This window comes from Fonsecaea multimorphosa (assembly GCF_000836435.1).
Source record: "Fonsecaea multimorphosa CBS 102226 unplaced genomic scaffold supercont1.7, whole genome shotgun sequence".
NCBI classification, from domain to species: Eukaryota; Fungi; Ascomycota; class Eurotiomycetes; order Chaetothyriales; family Herpotrichiellaceae; genus Fonsecaea; species Fonsecaea multimorphosa.
Genome location: NW_015971641.1, coordinates 459858 through 480577, shown reverse-complemented (window position 1 = coordinate 480577; position 20720 = coordinate 459858). Strand labels below are relative to the sequence as shown.

The 20720-nt window shown below is 53.1% G+C and overlaps 8 protein-coding genes across 8 annotated transcripts; 4 read left to right on the top strand and 4 right to left on the bottom strand.

Annotated features, from left to right (window-relative positions):
- Window positions 1-1206: 1206 nt before the first annotated feature.
- Z520_04400 (uncharacterized protein) lies at window positions 1207-3135 on the top strand (the record flags this gene model as incomplete). The annotated part of the gene is made up of 1 exon (XM_016774907.1): window positions 1207-3135. The coding sequence occupies one exon, from the start codon at window positions 1207-1209 to the stop codon at window positions 3133-3135; it is 1929 nt and encodes a 642-aa protein (XP_016633887.1).
- A 175-nt stretch (window positions 3136-3310) lies between these two features.
- Window positions 3311-4021, bottom strand: Z520_04399 (uncharacterized protein; the record flags this gene model as incomplete). Its single annotated transcript, XM_016774906.1, has 1 exon — window positions 3311-4021. The coding sequence occupies one exon, from the start codon at window positions 4019-4021 to the stop codon at window positions 3311-3313; it is 711 nt and encodes a 236-aa protein (XP_016633886.1).
- Window positions 4022-6769: 2748 nt separating this feature from the next.
- On the bottom strand, window positions 6770-9505 carry Z520_04398 (uncharacterized protein; the record flags this gene model as incomplete). The annotated part of the gene is made up of 2 exons (XM_016774905.1): window positions 6770-9357; window positions 9409-9505. 2 exons carry the CDS (start codon window positions 9503-9505, stop codon window positions 6770-6772), a joined length of 2685 nt encoding a protein of 894 aa, XP_016633885.1.
- Window positions 9506-10382: 877 nt separating this feature from the next.
- Z520_04397 (uncharacterized protein) lies at window positions 10383-11753 on the bottom strand (the record flags this gene model as incomplete). Its single annotated transcript, XM_016774904.1, has 2 exons — window positions 10383-11616; window positions 11668-11753. The coding sequence occupies 2 exons, from the start codon at window positions 11751-11753 to the stop codon at window positions 10383-10385; spliced, it is 1320 nt and encodes a 439-aa protein (XP_016633884.1).
- An 893-nt stretch (window positions 11754-12646) lies between these two features.
- On the top strand, window positions 12647-13231 carry Z520_04396 (uncharacterized protein; the record flags this gene model as incomplete). Its single annotated transcript, XM_016774903.1, has 1 exon — window positions 12647-13231. One exon carries the CDS (start codon window positions 12647-12649, stop codon window positions 13229-13231), a length of 585 nt encoding a protein of 194 aa, XP_016633883.1.
- Window positions 13232-13828: 597 nt separating this feature from the next.
- Window positions 13829-14485, top strand: Z520_04395 (uncharacterized protein; the record flags this gene model as incomplete). The annotated part of the gene is made up of 1 exon (XM_016774902.1): window positions 13829-14485. One exon carries the CDS (start codon window positions 13829-13831, stop codon window positions 14483-14485), a length of 657 nt encoding a protein of 218 aa, XP_016633882.1.
- Window positions 14486-16097: 1612 nt separating this feature from the next.
- Z520_04394 (uncharacterized protein) lies at window positions 16098-16994 on the top strand (the record flags this gene model as incomplete). Its single annotated transcript, XM_016774901.1, has 3 exons — window positions 16098-16111; window positions 16266-16416; window positions 16575-16994. 3 exons carry the CDS (start codon window positions 16098-16100, stop codon window positions 16992-16994), a joined length of 585 nt encoding a protein of 194 aa, XP_016633881.1.
- Window positions 16995-18413: 1419 nt separating this feature from the next.
- Window positions 18414-20408, bottom strand: Z520_04393 (uncharacterized protein; the record flags this gene model as incomplete). The annotated part of the gene is made up of 1 exon (XM_016774900.1): window positions 18414-20408. The coding sequence occupies one exon, from the start codon at window positions 20406-20408 to the stop codon at window positions 18414-18416; it is 1995 nt and encodes a 664-aa protein (XP_016633880.1).
- Window positions 20409-20720: the final 312 nt, after the last annotated feature.

Below are 20720 nucleotides of genomic sequence, written 5' to 3'. Positions count from 1 at the left end.
CCAATCGGTGTGACACGATGGGATAACTCACCTGATAAACCCAGTAAATATCCCCGGCCACGTAGGGAGAAGCACCCTTATCATAGGGCTGACCGCTTAAGGGAAGCTTCTCTCCTGCCAGGAATGGCCGTTTGGATGGCTGGGTGGGCGTCCCAGGGGGGAAGGTGAAACGAATCACAGCCTCGCTGGTAGGGCTGAGACAGCCTGGACCGCCTCACCACGGCCATGACCACCTTGACTTCGACTTCTCGCTCGCGCAGTATTCGTCCTTGTCGTCTTCAGTGCCGGGATACCATCGTGTCTAAATACTCCGACGATTTAATCGACGCTCTCCGCCGACTCTGACCCAGAAAATCCACGCTCTTGGACCAGCTCTGATTTTCAGCCTTATCGTACCCTTAGCGGTGGCGTCCCGATTTTGCTCGAGAGAACGCGTCCCACCAGGTGTGGGACATCGCATGTCTTTCTTACCTTTGCGTCTTCCCTAAGAGCGACACGTTTGCGGCCGCCGCAGGAAATAGTGGCACCAAGACAGCAGCACGGCTCTGCGGCGGCAATGAACTATGAGCGCACCCAATATGCTTGATTTGTATGCCCGGATGAGAGAAAGAGAATTCTATGACCGAGAAGGTGACAGACGGTACCCGTACGCGGAATATTCGTTTTCAGCAGATGGAATTGAACGAGAAATCATCCAACACGAACTGGCCGAGTTTCTTGGTTCGGATGCACATATCGTCCGGGTATAAATGCCGAAGTATGCCTGCGTCACCATTGATGAATGTTTCTTCGACTGACCCACCTCGTGAGGGACGTCCTGCATCCTTCATTAAGGCTTACCGTCTCACCCTCAAGGAGGTGAGCTCGGCGTGGATTTACTTCCTCTTGTACCCGCCAAGATCTGGCGATGCGTTGAAGTCTGTGTCGGTCACTGTCACGTGTAGAGTGACGACTACGCCACCATTGCATTGGGTTTTTGCCGTGTGACTTAGTCCTTCCTTTCAGCTAGAAATGGACCCATTAGTCTCGGAGGTACACTTGTCCTAGAAGACACACTCTGACCTCATCATCCCGATGAACAGGTGGCACCCGGTGGCTTCGCAATTGATTCGAGCTCGGAGAAATTCTCGGCTGCAAGGGAAATTCCTATATACACGTCTTAGACGCTGCGAAATTGGTACTATCTCGACTGTGCAGGTGGTCACAATGGCAAATACATCACAAGTTGGAACGTTGAAGCCGCCTCTTCGCCGTGCCTGGTGGAAAGAATCCTCCGTCTACCAGATCTATCCAGCATCCTTCAAATCAGCCAATTGCACCGTGGACAAGGCCTCGGGCACTGTAAAAGGCGATCTCCGCGGCATCATCTCAAAGCTGGACTACATCGCCAGCCTTGGAGTGGACATTGTGTGGCTCAGTCCCATCCTACAATCTCCACAGGTTGACATGGGATATGATATCTCAGACTACCGTGCTATTTATCCCGGCTATGGCACGATGGAAGACCACGATGATCTTATCAAGGGCCTGCACGATCGTGGTATGAAATACGTCATGGATCTGGTTGTCAACCACACGTCAGACCAACACGAGTGGTTCAAGCAATCGCGCTCCTCAACAGACAACCCATATCGCGACTGGTACATTTGGCGACCGCCACGCCACGACGACCATGGCAACCGCATTCCGCCCAACAACTGGGAATCAGGTTTCTCTGGTTCTGCCTGGACTTACGACGAGGCGACGGGCGAGTATTACCTCCATCTGTTCGCAAGTGCGCAGCCTGACCTGAACTGGGAGAACGCCGAGGTCCGGGACGCAGTGCATGCCATGATGCGGTTTTGGCTCGACCGTGGGGTCGACGGGTTCAGGATGGATGTCATCAACTTCATATCAAAGGATCCAGGCTTGCCAGACGGAGAAGTCACACGGCCTGGTTTCTTGCAATCTGGTGTGAAACACTATGCCTGTGGTCCACGGCTGCACGAATACTTGCGAGAGATCGGGACCATTCTCCAAGAATACGAAGCCTTCTCCGTGGGCGAGATGCCCGGCGTCGAGGACACGAAAGAAATCCTCAAGGCCGTCAGACAGGACCGCGGCGAGCTCGCGATGGTGTTTCAATTCGACATTGTAGGCATGGACGTCAAGCCCGGCGGGATCAAGTGGGACCACCAGGACTTTGATCCGCGCAACTTGAAGCACATTGTGTCGAAATGGCAATCATTCATGCTTCAGAATGCCGGCTGGAATGCCGTGTTTATGGAGAACCACGACCAAGGACGTACAGTGTCGAGGTACTGCGACGACAGCGACGCGTATCGCACCAAGTCAGCCAAGCTGCTTGCTGCACACTTGGGTCTCCTGTCCGGCACGATCTTTGTGTACCAGGGCCAAGAACTTGCTCAGATCAACGTGCCAGAGAGTTGGGGCATGGATGAGTACAGAGACATTGAGGCACTCAATCACTGGAAGACAGTTCTGCGAGATTTTCCCAACGACAAAGAGAAACAGGCCGCCTACAGGAGGCAATATCGGCTCATTGGACGCGACAATGCCAGGACGCCGATGCAGTGGACCGCCGACGCAGACACCTACGCCGGGTTCCTCCCGGAGGATGCCCCCAAGGACGCCAAACCCTGGATGTCCATCCACCCAGACTTTGCGGAATGGAACGCCGAGGCGCAGCTCGCCGACCACGACAGCGCATTCCACTACTGGCAGCGCATACTCAGACTCCGCAAGCGGCACAAGGACATCTTCGTCTACGGCGACTTCGAGATGCTGGACTTGGACAACGAGTTCGGAAACGTCGTCGCATATTTGAGGACAGACGATTCTGCAGACAACCACCCCGACGCGCAGCAGGCCACAGGAGAAAAAGTCGACAGGTACAAAACGTGCCTTGTCGTGACAAACTTCTCGGGCGAGGAGATATGGTGGACTCCGCCTCCAACGACCAGGGCAGGGCAGGTGTTGTTTGACGGAGCTGGGCTGAGGAAAGGCGCTATCCTGGAGGAGTTTCGCAATTACAATACGCGAAACGGGGAGGGAGGTAACGCGGTGCGGAAAGACGGCGAGAAAGGCTGGGCGATTCTGCTGAGGCCGTGGGAAGTCGTGGTCGCGATGGTCTGAAGGAGCGTCGGGTGGTGCTGCTGCTTCAATGCCTGACCCTCCGGTGGGTTTTCGATGCATCTGGGAGTGTCGCCAAAAAAAAGGGACAAGAGTGACTAGACATCAAATAAAGAGATTTAGTGACTAGACATCAAATCAAGAGATTTGAAATAGACCAGCCAATGTGTCTGTCACTTCACGCATCCCGTCCCGCACTCGCAGGCCTCTTCCTCTTCCTCCCCATCGTCCGCAAAGCGTTCTTCCTCCCTTGACTTTCCTGCCTATCCTCCTCCCACTTGGCCTGCAAGTCATTAACCGCCGCCTGCAACCTGATATAGACATTGCCGCTCTCCGAGTTCATACTCTGCATGTCCTGCAGCGCCCTCAACCACTCCTCCAACTGGGTCTGCGACGCCGGTTTGGCAAAGGTGGTGGTGCGATCGAGATCAAAGTCCTCGGTGCGCTTGCGGGAATCCGCGTACGCCAACGCGCCGACTCCCAAGACGTAGAGATAGACGACGCCCACGGTGGCGGCGAAGGCGATGAAGATGTTGCGAAAGTCGTCCCTCCCTCCCGCGGGTTCGACGTGGTATAGCCACGCGTAGAGGAGGTAGACGCCCAGGCCGACAATGTACAGCAACACGGCCATGTTGAGCGCGAATCTGGGCAGGTCGAACTGCTTCAGTGCCGCGACGGAACTCTCGAGTGGGAGAAGGATGAAGGGTTTGCGGTACCGCCGCCGCTTCTCGAGCTCGACTTTGCCCCGGGACAGGAACAGTCGGATGTCGAGCGGTTTGTTGAGCATGCCAATGTCGGACTGCTGCGAGGCGGCAAACACCACGGACAACACGCCCAGGATCATCGAGCATGTCAACAAGGCCCGCGCGCTCCAGTGCGTTGAATCCATGTTCGGGAGTTGGAGGGCTGTAAGGCCGACGCTGGCGAAGATGGCGCCCTACATTCATTAATATCATTTTGGATGAGCAAATGAGTCGTCGACCTCCCCCAAGGGGGAGCATGAATAATGCTTACAGCAACCTCAATCGACGAACACGTCGTCATGTACGACTGCTTCCACGCCAACACCTCGTCGTCGGTCCAAGTATTAATATTCCAGTGCAGCTGCCGCACACTGCTGGTATCGACCAGTCCACACAGGGACAAAAAATGGCCCCAGTTGCCCCATCGTTGCCATTCGTAAAAGTAGTCCAGGCCGATGAAGTGGCAGAAGGCGCCAACCAGAGGATTCGTTGATGGCCAGGCGGACGTGGATGCTGGAGCCATCATTATGTCCACCGTCGCCCGTCGTGGTTTCGAATGTGTGGTTTAGTCGCCGGGACGCAGCGGCGCAGGCACTTAAAGCTGGGATACAGTTATCGCCTTGTCCATGATGGTCGGCTGAGTGGTATCTATCTTGTGATCAGTTTCCGAAGCAGATGGAGCTGGATTGAACATGGATGGAGGGTCGCGTGAGCGCGTGACTACGGAGACGAGGTTGCTTGTTTCTACGGGGGTGCTGCAAGGGGCCAGAACCGCCTCGTCGCCTGGACCGGAAAGGTCAAGTGCTTCTCGGTAGTGAGGGTATTTGGTACTGCGAATCTGGCAGCAATTCGGCGCATGTTCAATTGAGCATGAATGCGCTATTCCCAAGATACGAATGGAACAGCATTTATTGGCAGAGATACTGCCTCCTTTCGCAGGCACAGCTGTGACTTTTGGAGAGTTCGGGATGCACACGAGGTTCACTTGAGAGCTCTGAGCTCCACCCTACTCGCCGGAACTGGCATACATGATAATAAAGCTGTCACTTGAATGGCGAGGACAACGGAAGGACACGAGGGATCGAGACGAAGATATCGGGCAAGAAAGGAGTGGAAGCATATATACCACAACGTTCCCGCCCCTTGCAAAGAGTCCTCGAATGTTTGCGCAGAGAGCTGGTCTTTCTCGTGCCCGAGCACGACGCAGAGTCGAAGGATTTTGTCAATTTAAAATGGCATAGCTCGGGATTGGAAGGATGCGTCCAACACAGCCACCTCCTTAGGGTTTTGGTCAGAAGAAAACCACGTGTCACTGCCCTCTGAGGCAAAAGACGATCAGAATCCCAAAGGCCAGTCTCACAGATTCTAAGAAAGGTAAGATCCGTAAGCACAAAGAGGAAATAACAGACAACGAATGCGTGATGGAGCAGATAGAGACGAGTTTGAAGTATGTGTCAATTGAACTGTCCTGGGGTGCTAGAACAGGTTTGCTGGATGGACTATTGGGTATCAATCGCTGGTTGATTCAAGGCACTGGTCTCTATGCATGTGTCTGCATTCTGGTTGCCTGTGATAATGTAGCACATCTAGCAGCAATCCTTGCAGCATTCGAAGCACAAAAATCCGGCGCACCTGTACAGAGAGTGTCAGTACCAAGCTGCTCGGAACGGAGGACATGGCGATAGAATCAGCAGGGAATCATAAAGACATACAAGCCACAGCAAACGTCCTCTCCCTCACCACCGCCTCGGAGACCGAGTTTGCTGCTGACTCCGCTGGCATCCATAGATTCACGTGCGGCCTGTTGAGGAAGAAGTCAGCGCTTTGGTCTATCAAAGATGTCCACAAGGCAGCAATGGGACGGCGGATCTTAATGGATAGGTGTGCGAGATCGATGTACGATGCACGGGCGACTCACGGGTTGCTGGGAGATAGCACTGTCAGCCCCAGTCTGGGCTTCAGGAGCCTGGGCTTTCTGTTGTTGATTTTCGGCGTCCATTGCGCTTGATGGTGTTTCTAGGAGTCTGCGTAGGACTTGTACGGTCTGTTGAGATGAGCGAGTATCTTTGGAAAAGAGAGTGTTGTCGAGATGCACGGCTTGTTCTCTTCAGGATAGAGAGAGAAGAAGAAGAGGAAAAAGAAAAGGGAGCTGAATCTGAACTTGTAGCTGAGCTGTCAATTTAAGCTCCTGGCGCATTCCAGGTTTCAGACCCATGGCACCAGGCGGGATTGCGCGGCCTGACTGGTGGATGACTGGACCAGCCTACATTTACTAAAGTTAGCCAGTCATCCGATGCAGTGAGCGTGCAGTGAGTTGGCCGTGGCTGGGAAAGCCTGAACCAAGCACCCACAAGGAGGTGCTCCAATTGGCGTCGGCGATAGGTTGACGACCGGGTCAAACTGCGGTCTTGCCTTTTAGCCCCAGGAGCCCGAGTGATAAGCAAGCGTCGCAAGCCCAAGCATCTGACAACTTGGAACTTACAAGGCAATGCCCGACGCCGCGGCCAGCGACCACCCGAAGCTTGGCATGCTTGCTGCATGCTTGGTGCACGCTTGGTGAAGCTTAGGTTGCTCCTCCGTCGGAACTTGCCGATGGCAGAAACACCCTGCAGTACCAGGAGTACGAGTACCAAGAATCTCCCTAGACATTCAGAGTCTCCTGAAAACTATCGCAGAAGGATTCCAAGGTTCCCATCCATCTAACCACTACAAGGTACCTGTGCCAACAAAGGGGCAACAAGGTCAAAATGGGTATCTTGTCCGCACTGCGCGCTACTCCCTCACTCCAAAAGCCACTCATGGCTTGAGATTGCTGGTATCAATGGCCCAAAACTTCGTGCCATATCCATCTCGAAAGAAGTCGAGCAAAATTTCACGAGGCCGTGTCATGTTCATCAAGGCCGCAACGTGCGCTTCGCAACCTGCCTGGTTCTTCCCAGATCTTCCAAACACTGCAAATGCTTTTCGTTGGCCTCTTCCCACCAGTTCCGACATTGCGCGTCGTCTTTCAGCCACTGCATATACGCCCCATACCCTGCCTTCTTGTCGCCAGAGCCATCTGCGTCCAATGCATCTGCCCCTGGCCCATCACTCGGCTGCGCAATCCAGTGCGGGCTCATCGTGCCGCAAACGCGATCCTGCCGCGCTCGGAAATGCTCAATCATTTTCGCGTTGAATTTGTTCCACTCGCCCATGTAGTGCTCCATATTCTCGACGTACTGCGCAAAATTGGTCTTGTCCAACCGATCCTCAGCCGGCGGAATGACAATTTTGGGTGGTTTGGGGAGATTCAAGGCCCGGATCCGTGCGGACGGCGTACTGTTGAGGTTGACCTCGTTTGACGCTCGTGACTCAAATGGCAGGAATGTTTCGAGGTCGTCTTTCATGCCTTTGAGCCCGGCCGATGTTGGCGCGAATGGAGCTTGTTGAGCGAAATCCTTCAGGTCCACGCCTCCGTTCGTCGACCGCCGCTTCGGTTCGGCGCGGGGCGGTCCCGCGTTGACTGCATATTTGATGCCATTCGAGGCAGGGGCCTTAGTGTCGTCGTTGGTTGGCGGCGTGTCGACATCCATTGCGTCTTCTTCTACCACAATGTAGCGATCTCTTGAATCGTCCGTCGTGTCGGATCCGGGGCTTGCCCTCGGATTGAGGGGGGCTTGTCTCGCCGTCGCTCTGGCAGCCCAGTCATCACCTAACTTTCCAGGTTGGAATGCCGTCGACTTGTCTTCTCCGTGACCGTTGGGAATCTCAGACGGGGAAGCGGGTTCGTGCTCTGCCGACCGCGATTGTGCTCTTCCTCGCGACGTCGGTTTACTTCCGTTTCGGTTCAGTTTCGAGGGGGACTTGCGCGTTTGAGACTCATCCGGGCGGAAGATGTCTTCGGCTGTCACCTTGTCATGCCAATCCGCCGCCGAGAATGTTGTCTGGACTTTCGGTTGGGCCGAGTCATTACTGAAGCTTGGGTTAGTCCTATTGTTCCACGACTGAACGAAATCACGACTGCCTCCCGCCCTGAGGGTGTCACTGTTCTGTCCATGAGACCGGGGAGGCGTGACCTGCGGGAAAACACTCGAAGGGACCGCCCACGACGGAAAGCCGTTAAAGGAATATCCTCTCTGGGCAGTACCACCACTTCGGTATCCTCGGGACCATGTGCGGGAATCCAAGAAAAAGGGAGCATACTTGGGTTTGTCCGAACCTCCTCCGTCACCATGAAACACATTAGCCTTGGGCGCCTCCACATCTGGGGATGTCATGCTTGGGAACGGTTTGCGTGTCGATTCTTTCGATTCGGGAGGAGGGGGGTAGTGATAACGACTGTCATCGACGATTCTAGTATAGTTAGTACTGGGGAACTGACCCGTCAAACCCGGGTTGTTGTCTGCATCATAACTGAGTCCTGTTCTGACTTGTGGTCGGCTCCGAGGGACAGCCTTCGGCCTGGGATGCATATGCAGTGGTTCTTCCTCACTCGATGAGGTCTCCGAGAAATCTGCATGTATTCCTGCGTTTCGCATCCCAGGACTAGCACTCCGATGACGTGGAATACTCTCGTAACGAGTCGAGGGCCTGCCAAAAGGTCCCCGATCATCGACTGGTGAGTTGCGAACGCTGGACGAACGATGTATGCCGTCTCCATTGATGTCTGTTCGTTCCCCGCCACCTCCAGCATATCTTGACGACGGACGACCTCCAAGAAGATCGCTTCTCATGTCATAGTCAGAAGATCGGGCATGCCGTAGAGGACTGACCGCAGGCCTAGCTCGAGAAACGGGAGGCGACCGCATGGACTGGTTGTCTGGGGCATGGATATGTGGGTTGGGAGGCGGCTGCCCGCGCGTCCCTTGAACGTAAGAGAAAGCCGAACGAGGAAACTGCGGCGCGTCTGCGCTGTGGTAGTCTGGCTTTCTTGAGCTTGCTGTCCTAGATAAACCCGGGAAACTCGTGGGCGGTATGTTCGGCACGTATGGCATTTCCGCGTTGGAAGGGGGTTTGGGAGCAGTAGGGGCCTGCCTGGGTGTCGACCGTGGTGGCATTTGTTGAGCAGAAGATGTAGGCCTCATGGTAGGGAAAACTCTTGCGGCCTCCGCCCGCGCCTCATCGTACTTCGCCCGATCCCATGATTGTGGTACTCCTCTAGTGAACGCATTGAACTTATCGGCACCCGAAGACGCCTGCTGTTTCTGATTTGCCGTGGGAAACTGCGCACGATTTTGCGCCGGCTTGGGAGGCGGAGGAAAGGGAAATTGTTGTTTTGCGGCAGGACTCGCTTTGGAGTTGGTCGGTCTTAGACCGTAAGGATCGGAAGAATATGCTGTTGAAGCAGTCGCGGCGGTCTTAGCAGCCAGTCTTGCCCGACCAGCATCATATTTGGCCTTCTCTACAGGATCGCTTAGAATTTCATGGGCGGCTTGAACGGCTTGGAACTTAGGCACGACCTCGACTTCGTGACCAGGGTTTCGGTCTGGATGATATTGTTTCGCTGCATCGCTGTGAGTTCAGCTCAGGTGTTTGCGCCACTCTTTGCTCTTACCCAGAAGTCTGAATTGCTTTTTGATCTCCTCTGCATCAGCGGTAGGAGGGAGATCCAAGTCCGCGTAGTAGTCCCGTTTAACATCTGCCTTGACCATGATTCACCAATACCCTTGGGGCGTCAGTCCCTCAAGAATGTAATGCGACGATCAATTGCCTTCTTTTGAGCTCAATCAACATGGTTTCGCGAAACCGTGAAACGGGAGGTCCGGAAGTGTCTGTGTATCGTCTGGAGATCGGGCAGCTGAGTGAAGGCTGAGTGACCGAGGAGTGAACTGGCCAGCCTTATTGACAATTCAACCGCAGCCGGAGACTGACGAAAGTGGGACAAAAGAGCGGTTGTCGAGTGGAAAGGACAGTAACTCGGAGGCTCGATAGCAGTGGGAGGAAATGACTGCACGCAGCTGCAGGGCGGATGATGAGATCAAGATGCAGGACTTGACAGGCAGGTGGCTGCGGAGGCTGTATCTCTTCATAGCATGTCAATCATTCGCTCGTCACTAGCATAGGGCAGCAGAATTGTGAGGAATTGTGGCCTATCGTAAGGCACACAAAGGCAGGAAGTTGGGGACGACAGATGTGCAGGGTGGTTCCGTGTTCCTGCGCAATACCTCGAGCGCCAGGCTGCAAGGCAAATCGGAGCCGATCTGCAAGTGTGTGAGAGTGAGAGAAGGGAAGCGGTGTGGTGCTGGATTGGACGACAGTGAAGGAGTCGAGAGCGATGTGTTGGCAGGATGTGACAGGATATGACAGGATTAGGGAGAAACAGGTGTTGTTTCTTTCTATCGGATTTGGGCATAGCTGTTATCCACTACTGGGAGAAAAGGCCCCTTCCGCTCATGGGGACTTACAGGCATGGGCAACCCATGGGATCTGCCAAAAACAAAAAGTCTAAGCAGCCTCCACTCGCTCTAGGCACCTACTAGGCAGCCCCTAGACAAGCTCTCAGCACCAACTAGGAAGGAACCGTGACGCTTATGATATCACATTGTTGGCCGCCACCTCGCGTTCCCCCTCACTCTGGTTCTCCTTGTCGATTCCGTTGACTTTCGAGCCTTGCGATGAAGCAGAGTAAATGTGGCCCAGGACAGATCTGAGCTCCTGAAGGAAGCGATCTACTTCCTGCTCGGTGCCCACCGTGATCCTCAGGCAACCTTTGCATCCGTACTCCTTTCCCCTGAACCGGACCACCACTCCGCGTTGCCCCGCCATGGTCTCGTAAACATTCAAAGCCGTCACATTGTCTGGTTGTCCGCCCTCTTCACGCGGTTTGTCCAGAATCTCGACCAGCAGAAAGTTCGAGGCAGACCCTCCTCTAAAGCGGCCAATGCCTGGAATACGTGGGAGCTCTCGAATAAGTCGCTCGCGTTGCTGGATGATCTTCTCGCGGTATTGTCGCATGACTGCCAGATTCTCTTCTTGTAAGGCTGCTATTGCAATGGCACTGGTTGGACTTGAGATGTTATATGGTGCCTTGAGATTGTTAAGCAGCGCTGCGATCTCGCGACTGCTGAAGGTCACTCCCAAACGTATGCCGGCCAGGCCAAATGCCTTGCTCAGCGTTTGACACACCACCAGATTCGGCCACTCCAACACCCATTCCGCCAGGCTTGACCCTTCAGGTGCGAAATCAATGTATGCCTCGTCCACAACGACAATGCCATTCCAAGTTGGATGCTCAAGGATTTGTTGAATGTCTTCCTTTGAAATGAGACCGGCGGTGGGATTTCCAGGAGAGCAAATGTATACCATCTTGATGGAGGGATCAGAGGAGAGCTTGTCCAGGATCTCTTGGGGCCGCAGCGAGAAGCCATTGTCAGGGTTGAGAGGGACCTTAACCACCTCAACATCGTTGACGTCTGCGCTAACCGTGTACATGCCGTATGTGGGAGGGCAGGTCAGAATCTTGTCTTTTCCAGGTGCACAGAAGCAGCGCAAAAGTGCGTCGATGGCTTCATCTGAGCCGACTCCACAAAACAGATTCTCTGGTTTCAATTGTTTGTCTGTATGGGTATGTGTGTTTCTCAGGCGACAGAAGAGTTCCTTCAGCTCGAGTTGGTGTGGATCAGGATATCTGTTCAGACCCAGGAAGTCGACCGTCGTCTTGTCATCTTTGCCGTGCACACGATTCTTGTCAAGGACCAGCCCAGGGCCATAGGCATTTTCGTTCGCATCAAGGAGGATATTGGTGCCGTCGTCTTTGTAATCGCTGGGGGAGGTGAGTCAGTGAAAGACCAGCAATGCGCCTGGGCGGACTTACTCCCGCGCACATCTGTAAGGTTCCAATTTGAGGATGTTGGGTCTGGCGCATTTGGAGAGATCGAACGGTGAAGTCTTCGACGCCATCTTGTCTTTGTCGAGCCGCAATGAAATTTCCAGGTCCTGGTGAATTTTATCTCGATGGAAAAGAAAAATATCTCCAACCTTTTGTATCTTCTCCGCAGTACCTGGCGCATGCGGAGACTGCCGCTAGTCTGTCACTTGGTGACGCCTAACTTCACTTATACTTGATAGCCGAGTGCCAGGGACTGGTGATTCGTGATAGGCGCCCGATCTGGTGGCACCAGGTGGATCTGGGTATTATTTGACTACCTACCTAGGTAGGTAGGTTCAGATATACCTCACTTTAGAGTCACTTACCTACCTAGGTACATTGACACCTCGTAGATACTTGTAACTGGGTTAATCCCTGGAATCTAGCCAACTAGGTACCTACGACTGATACTAGGATGACGTTTCTGATGGTTTCCTCTGTCTCACTCACTCCTCAGAGCCTGTCAGGCTCTGGATGTATATTATACTGATTGCAATTCCTCTCTGCAGCAGGCTGTGAAGGATAGCTTTACCATGATTCCGTAGGCGACGACCGCATATAGATTACAGCTTGTGAGACCTGTCTGTGGCCGGACTTCTCCTTATAGCACCAGGCAGGAAAGAAGAGGATGCTTACCCTTGGCTGGAGGTTGCTATTTGGCCTGACTAACGTGTAAAGGACAATTTGTGAGGAGTCAACGCTGAGCATGTGAAGTACTCGGTGTTGCCCTGGCCTGCAAAGAATGACACCTGAGAGAATTCACGTTCAGCGTGCAAAGATAGATGACAGGTATGAATCACGATCTAGTGTTCACATCTCGTGTGTGGAAGGTAACAAAACATTTCTCTCGCTGGAGTCAACCACTTCCCTGTACAACAACTGCTCTCAGCTGGATCGTAAGTCCATCAACAGACTTCCCGCCAACATGGAACTCATCGTGCTTCCTATTCTCCTGTTCTTGCTGGCCCTCATCAATGCCACCGCAATCCCCTCGTCTCTCAATGGTGCCGAAGCTGCTTCCAGTCTGGTAGCCCGTAACGAGACCTCCGGCTCAGGCGCACTCGCCGACTATCTCACCTTCAATATCAGTCCTAATCCAGTCGGACCACCATGCGGCATGACCTGGGAAGTCAACATCAATGTCGAATCCCGCGGCTCCGTCGGCGACACCAGCAACTCCTGCGACGCTCTGTACAACTACGTCACCTTGCCCTCGTCATCCGTTTCCCAGACCATCAGCAAGGACGTCAATTTCGTATACCTCTGTCCTCCTGAGACTCCCGCACCGATTAGCGCCGAGGGTTATGGTTCCCGCGACATCAAGTTCATCGTGCAAGGAACATCAGACTTCCCCGGTAATCAGAACACATTCTTGGCTCAGTTGCAGGTCTTGAATATCGACGACAGCCCCGAGACCAATATGAACTTGCCCGTCGAGATTGGATATGCCATCAACGACAACGCGGACCCGCAGAACCAGCTTACCTTGCGGTACATCATCTGCCCGTGATTTCCACCGTTAAAGACAAACAAAGCCCGGAGATGGTGAAGTCATGCAGAAGCAGGTTTGAGTACATCTGGTGCAATCCCTCAACGGGAAAAAGATGAAAATACATGGAACTTTGAAGCGCTGATCAAGGCACGTTGGCAGCAGACTATCATGCCGGGAGCGTCTGACCAAGTTGCATAAAAGGTCTGTTTCAAATGAGCTGGAAATGTCGTTGCCGAAGAATATTGCAGAGGTCGACGGAATAGCCATGGAAACGAGCTGGACAGCACAGCAAGCCCACCCTTGACTGCTCCACCTTGATCTCTCAGTGCAATACAATTAATCTTGATTTCACAGCCAATATCTCTTTTGATAAACCTTGTTAAATTCTTGTGAAAGCTCTTCGTCGTAGCTGCTTGTTAAAATTCAAGTTTGCTGGGTGGTGCCGCTATCGACGTCCTCCGCACGGAAATCTTCTCCGATCGCAGGACCCTAAATTTCGCATCTTGCTTTTCTCCGCATCTGCCTTTCCTGGGCTCCGCGACTGCCTTATTTTCTCGCACGAGATACCTACACTTCCTTAGAGCATCTCCATTCCATAGTCAAAGGTACGCCGCCATGGCCGAACGCAAGTCCGCCTACGGCACTGCCGCCGCGTCTGATACCGATTTCCGCCGCACCTGGGACCGCGCCGAATATGAAGCCAAAGCCAAAAAGGAGCAAGAAGAACGTCGCGAGGAAGCCAAAGCGCGCTACGAAGCCAAACTCGAGGGCAAAAAATGGCACAAGCCCGTGGACTTTTCCTCCTTGGACTCTACGACGGCGCGTGGCTCAAGGCTGGACGTGGCGAGCATGGTCGGGAAGAGTACGATTGTTCCTGCGGGTGCGGGAATTGGTAAGAGGGGGAAAGGCGCAGGGTTTTACTGCGAGGCCTGCGACCTGACATACAAGGACAACGTGCAGTACATTGAACATCTGAACTCGAAGCAGCACCTAATCAACACCGGGCAGTCGGGGCAGGTAAAAAGAGCGACGTTTCAAGATGTGAGGGAGAGGTTAGAAATGCTCAAGGCTCGGAAGAGACAGCAGGAGGAAGAGGCGAAAATGCTGGGCCAGCTCGACATTCAGGCGAGGATTAAAAAGGCTGAAGAGATTGACGCGGCAGAAAGAGAGGAGAAGAGAAGAAAGAGGAACGAAAAGAGGAGAGCGGCCAAAGAAGAGAAGGGTATTAAAAAGGAAGATGAGTGGGAAGGACGACTGGGGATTATCTCTTGACTGGAATGGAATGGAAGCATGCATCAGATGCTATTCCCACGACAAATCAGACATTGCATGATTGCAATAGCAAGCAAGTGTCTCCTCACGAAGACTCAAGTTGCTCAATGCACCAGTTGCCATCGCATTGTCGACAGTCTCCATCGAACCAGATATTACAGGCGACGAAACTGTTGGCAAAGAGTCGACTCCGTCTTTACTGCGCTGCCCGGGTTGGCCTCGAACCCGCAGCCCGCTAAGAGACGCAAGAATTTTCTGCCTCACCGCACCCACTTTCTCGAAAGAGGGTCTAGAAGAAAACCCAAAAAAGAAAAAAGAAAGCCCGTTTTGAAGTGCCGACCTGAAATACAAAAACTGAAGCTATTTCAGAAACGCCGCAACTTGGTACTCGAGTTCCCAGGTGCTTATTAGGCACAGTCGGGTGTTTTTTGAGTTGAAGAAACTGCTTGCCTGTTTGGAGTGGTTCATTGCCCGGGTATGGGGCTCACCCAGGTCGAAGGCTGTTCTTGAAGACAAATTTGCGGAGGTCAATTATATGTAATGAAAGGATAGTCACTTGATCAACCGACTGTCCGGTCACCCACTATCTCAGGCACACTCCTCATGACACCAGACCAGGCTACAACGTGGTTCCGATCACTGATGTCTCTGAGGGCGAGAATCATCTCACGCCAGTTGCAAACGATTCGAGTCAGCTCCGCGAGGGCCATTCCAGGCTGGGTGGTATTTTAGTCCTCCCAAGGTGCAGGAAAAGAGCACAAGGACATTGAGGAACTGGCACTACGAGGCACGAAGGCAACTACACGAGTCGTCCATGCGAAGACTCTCGCCCATTCCGGCACCGGAGACCATCTGTCGCATTACCAGACGACAATGCCATCAGATTTAGAGCCAGGTCTCCGTTTAGTATACCTAGCCTGTGATGAAACGCCAGGTCAGTGGCATGAGGATTGTGAGCATCGCCTGTCACATCGAGTTTGCTGGTCCGTAGCCTCGCGGAACAAGCAACGCGGTTTGTACGTAAGGCGCCTCAGTAATCTTTACTGACGTCATTGGCTGGATGTTGAATCCATGGAGTCATCCAGCCTCGTCGATCAAAACACCGACATCTCTACAACCACCAAGCGACCCTTCATGAAAGCTGCATCCAACGATCCATACCAGAACGCCAATGCCGACAGAGGGGCGCAATGTAGAATGGCAGCTTCCCCATGGACCAGAACAAAGAGGAGTCCGTCAAACTGCTTGGCAGCATCACCGACATGGCAATTCCACGAGTGACGCACACATGTTCCTGGATCATCATCATGCAACCCTCATTCTCTCGATCTCCTCAGCATCTGATGCCTTCTGTAAACCCCACATTGTGATCACTGACAAACTCTCTCTGCCTTTCAAGTTCCAATGGTAGCACACGATCGTGGGGGACTGTTTCTTGCCTTACCCTCATCGACGTCACTCGCTTGACCCGAGGTATTCCTATTTCTTTCAGTACACTTCATCTTCTGTCTGCTCACAATCCATCCCTCAGACTCTCTAACAATCCCAGTACTCTTCTGCAATCTGAATTGAAACCCTAATATCAGAGACCACATCCATCCATCTATTCAACATGGCATCCGATCCGTACGTTCTTGCCCATTCCTCACCAGTCCTTCACAGCCCAGTGTTGTCGTCGAGGAACACTCTCCTCCTAATTGATCCCTCTATCTTCAATCACTTCTTCACCTGACGCAAAATACGCAATATAAAGACTGACCTGTTTCCGTGGCAAACATAGGTACAAGGCCAAGAACAAAGACGAGCCCGGTCTCGAAGAGAAGATCAATGCCCTCAATGACTTTATCAGGTCCTCCAAGTTTGGCATGATGACCACGCGCATCGCGGACTCTGGTCTGTTAGTATCGAGGTGTATGGCTCTGGCTGCTCAGGTATGTCACATATCTGAGATCTCCCGAGGAGCACTCCAGCTGTTCCAGCTCCCCATCTTCGCATCACCTCTATACTGGACATCCACAAGAGCACCAAAGAGCAGATCAAGAAAAAGAAAAAGAAAGCCATCCCTCGCTAACCACTTTTCCTACTGCAGGAATCCGGCGGAGTCGACCTCCTCTTCCACACCAACACCTCATCAGGCAAGACCTCCGACCTCTCGTCAGACGAGCACGTCAACATGTCCTTCCTCAACTCCTCGGGCAGCTGGGCCTCCATCTCGGGAACGGCCAGCATCATCACGGACCGAGACACGGTGAAAAAATACTACACACCCTCCCTCAAAACCTGGCTCGGGGACCTGGGCGACGGCACCCACGACGGCAGCGAGAACGACCCGCGCATCGGCGTCATCAAGCTCAAGGCCTTGACGGCGACGTACGCGCTGCCGAAGGGCACGATGCTCGGCAGAGGGGTCGAGATGGTCAAGGGCGCAGTCACGGGTGAGGTCGCAAACGTCAACGATCTGCGCGAGATTAATGAGCAGGAGATGGAGCAGTGGCGGAGCTCGCACTAGAAAATCCCCGTCCTTTCCTTCGTTTAAGCTCTTTTCTTTTCTCACATGGGCCAGAGCGAAACTGGACACAGGGAAGGGTCAGGATGCAGCTAGTCACGGTCCAGGAGGGAGCTTTTGTATCGAACACAGAAGAAGGGGCATATGGTGCCTGCAGCAGATTACAGGAAAGGGGGCTCTCTCGATGAGAATTCCAGCGGATAGTTTGCCGGAAGGGAGATGACCCCCCCTTGAATCACCTCACATGCAGTAGAGGTTAACGAGTTCCTGAGAAATAACCCAAAATAAAAACAAATTTTGCTAGTGATTTCGCTCCAGAAAAACCAATGCACGAGACTTGTGACCTCCCCCAGCATCCGACGTGTCGAGCCTCGTTAGGTATCTAGGTACCTAGGTATCTAGGGTAGTGTTGCCTAGTGTAACGCATATCGAACAAACGCAACCAAGAAACAGGAAAGCCACTACCGGTTCAGGTTCAGGTCCAAGTCCAGGTTTCTTTACTTTGGTAAATACAGTGTAGAGGAGATTCTTTGCATTCTCGCAACTAGGTAATCTAGGTTACCTACCTAGGTAGGTACGCTCTTCCGCCTCGCCCTTGCAAGGTCCTTCCTTGTCCAAGGTCCTTATCGTCAATCTTCTATCAATTCCCCCAACCCACCGCTTTCTATTTTTCAGTAATCCAGCCGAACATTTTGCCCTGGTCCTGGATTGAAACCCTCGGCCGAAATGGCATATTAATAGACACAAATAGGAATGGAGAAGCATCCGTCCTATGTATATGTACAAAAATCACAACCGCACCATTTTATATATTCAAACACACATATAAGAAGTCGAGGATAGGCCGTAAGAGCGCCGTCGCGTCGGAAGGAATGTTGGTGCTTGCCCGGTCGAGCGTTCGATAGACTGATTCCAGCAATGCATGAGTCGTATACTGCTCACTTTGACCGGCTCGCTATCGGGAGGTGAGGTGTTTCAGACATGTCAAAGATAACGATGCGGAGTAGATGCGCGGTTCGTGGTCATGGGATCTCGTTGATACCGGAATCCCTATGCATTCCATAAGCCCATACCAGCCCATTCTTTCCAATCCATTGAAACGCCAGCTTCATAAAAATGTTTATGAATGACACAGGTGAAACGAGGAGCTGATGGGCTGCTTGAGATTTGTGAGAGCTGGAGCTAGGTCGGTGGGAGGAGGAGGACGCCGCAGGTTCCTTGAGGCTGAAGGACACCTGACTTTGCAGTCGCAGCAATCGGTACCGGTCCAGGAAAACAGTGGACGGGCTTAATATTACCATATGAACCCGCTCTCAAACAGGCTCGCTTCGACCGCAAAGTCAGGTCTGGTGGTTGTTAAGCGGCCTCGCTTGGACAATTTCCTTCAGAGCATTTAGCCGATCGTCCAGCTCCAAAGACCTCTTAACGGAACCCTCGATCGCCGCCGAATCTGCCACGGCCACGGTCATTGAAGGATGAGCTGCCCTGACTGAACGTTCCCCTACCGCCGCCAGAGGCACCTTGTCCGAATGGATCGCGTTCGTCATACCTGTTACGACGACCCCCGAACCCGGATCTCGAACTACCGCCAAAAGTACCACCGCGTTCGCTTTCCTCTCGGAAATGGAGCCCTGGGACACCGCCGTATCCTATCTTATCAGCCCAGCTTCGCGTCACTGCAGGTGGGGATTCAAGCCCCCATCCATAGGTCGCAAGCTCGTTCACTTGGTTGACGATCTCTTGTCTCGAGGAATTTCCAGACATGTTCAGCACGGACAACAAGCTCTGGTATGCCTTTGCCTTGTCAATCCTGGAAACTTGCCGGACGCCTGATTCAACCATTTGCATGATCTTGGCAGTTTGTGGTGAGAGTTGCGTGGGTTGGGTCATATCCAACTTTGCCGTGTCCAGGCTCGTGTCCTCGTAAATATTGTGCGCGTGGATGCTTTTTGCCAGTTGTCTATAATCATTCCTCTCGTCGTTTTGTAGCAGAAGCCAGCCTTGGCCCGGTTTGCCAGCACGCCCAGTCCGGCCCAGACGGTGGACGTAATCTTCCTTTCTATGAGGTGCGCCGATTTGAATGACATGAGACACATTAGGAAAGTCCATTCCTCGGGCTGTTACATCCGAGGAGATCATCAGTGCGCATTCAGCCTGCCGGAATGCTTGCGCATTCGCAGTTCTCTGCCGCTGATCTAGTTGGGATGACATTTGAACGATTTTGCATGGTGCGAGTGGGTGAGGAGCAAACATTCCTCCATTGGTTGTTGGGTCGCGCAAGTTTTTCATGGTTTCGTATGCTACGTTGACCTCGTTCAGCGACCTGAAAAAAGCGATTGCTTTGAAAGGCATGTTGTTTTCCGGGTCTCTCCGATGCGCCTCCATGGCGTTCCAGGCGATCTCAGTCAATGCTGGAATCTGATTCTGCATTCCCGGCAGAAAGACAATGTGCTGTGGCACGGACTCGTGCGTAGCGGCTTCCTCTGGGTCAACCGTCCGGACAAACTTGAAGTCCGGCTTCATGGTCTCTCTGACCAGACCAACCACGGTTCGTGGCATGGTGGCGGAGAACATGAGCGTCTGGCGATGTTGGCGGGTGTGTGAGGGCATGAGACTCTGGATCTCTCTGATTTCTTCGGCGAATCCAATATCAAGGAGTCGATCAGCCTCATCCAACACAAAAGTCTGGATGTTTTCCAAGCTGAGTCCATTGTAAGGGTCGGACAACAGATCCTTAACTCTCCCCGGCGTGCCAACAAGAATGTGGCAGCCCTGCCGTTGCATGAGCTTAAGATGGAATCCTTTCTGCGTGCCACCGACAGCCAGTTGTACCTGAACGCCTGTGCCTCGGACGATCTTCTTTGCCTCCGCTCCAATCTGCTCGGCCAACTCGCGCGTGGGGGAGATGATGAGTGCTCGCGTGTCTCCGATTGAGGGCTGTCGGCTGCCAAACCCGGGCTCCCGGAGGATGCGTTGCACAATGGGCATCAGAAAAGCCAACGTCTTGCCAGTGCCCGTCCTCGCCTGCGCAATGACATCCGTCCCGTCCAGGCACTCGTTGATGGTCATTCTCTGGACTTCGGTCATTGTGTGGATACCCATGCTGTTGACCAGAGTGTCGATGATTCTCTTGTCAATAACACCCGCATCTGCGAGCTCTGAGAATTTTGTGTACTCTCGATTGATGGCTGAGATGTCCTCTGCGCCAAAATCTTCCGCACGAGCATGGTCTTCAGCGAGGGCTTGTTGCCATTGATGGATCGTCGATGAAAACTGTCTGATACCGAGAGATTTGGCGAGAGACTTCCGCGAGCTTGAAGGAACAAACTGTGTCCGGGAAGAGGGAATTGAGACGGATGGGAGGGTTCGGAGCGCTCTTAGGACATGTCGCCCTTGCTGCCGTGCTGCCCCATACATGGTGGCGGAGGAAATGAAAGGACAGACACGGAAAGGGAAAGCAGGGAAGACGAGGCTCCGCGAGAAACACAAGATAAAGGGAGTCGCAGGGAGTCGGAAAGAAAGGACTGTGAAGGGTGAAGGAAGTAAAGAAAGACGATGGATGAACCTGATTGCGGTACTGCGATACAAAATTTCTACGAGACTCGCAAACAGCTGCGGCGATTGGACCCTGCAGCAGGCCGATCCTCTAACCTCTTTGAGACAATAGGGGGATTGCACACTAGCAAATTATCCGCCTCGCCGCGTCCCGGAGGAACATTTCTCCTTCTT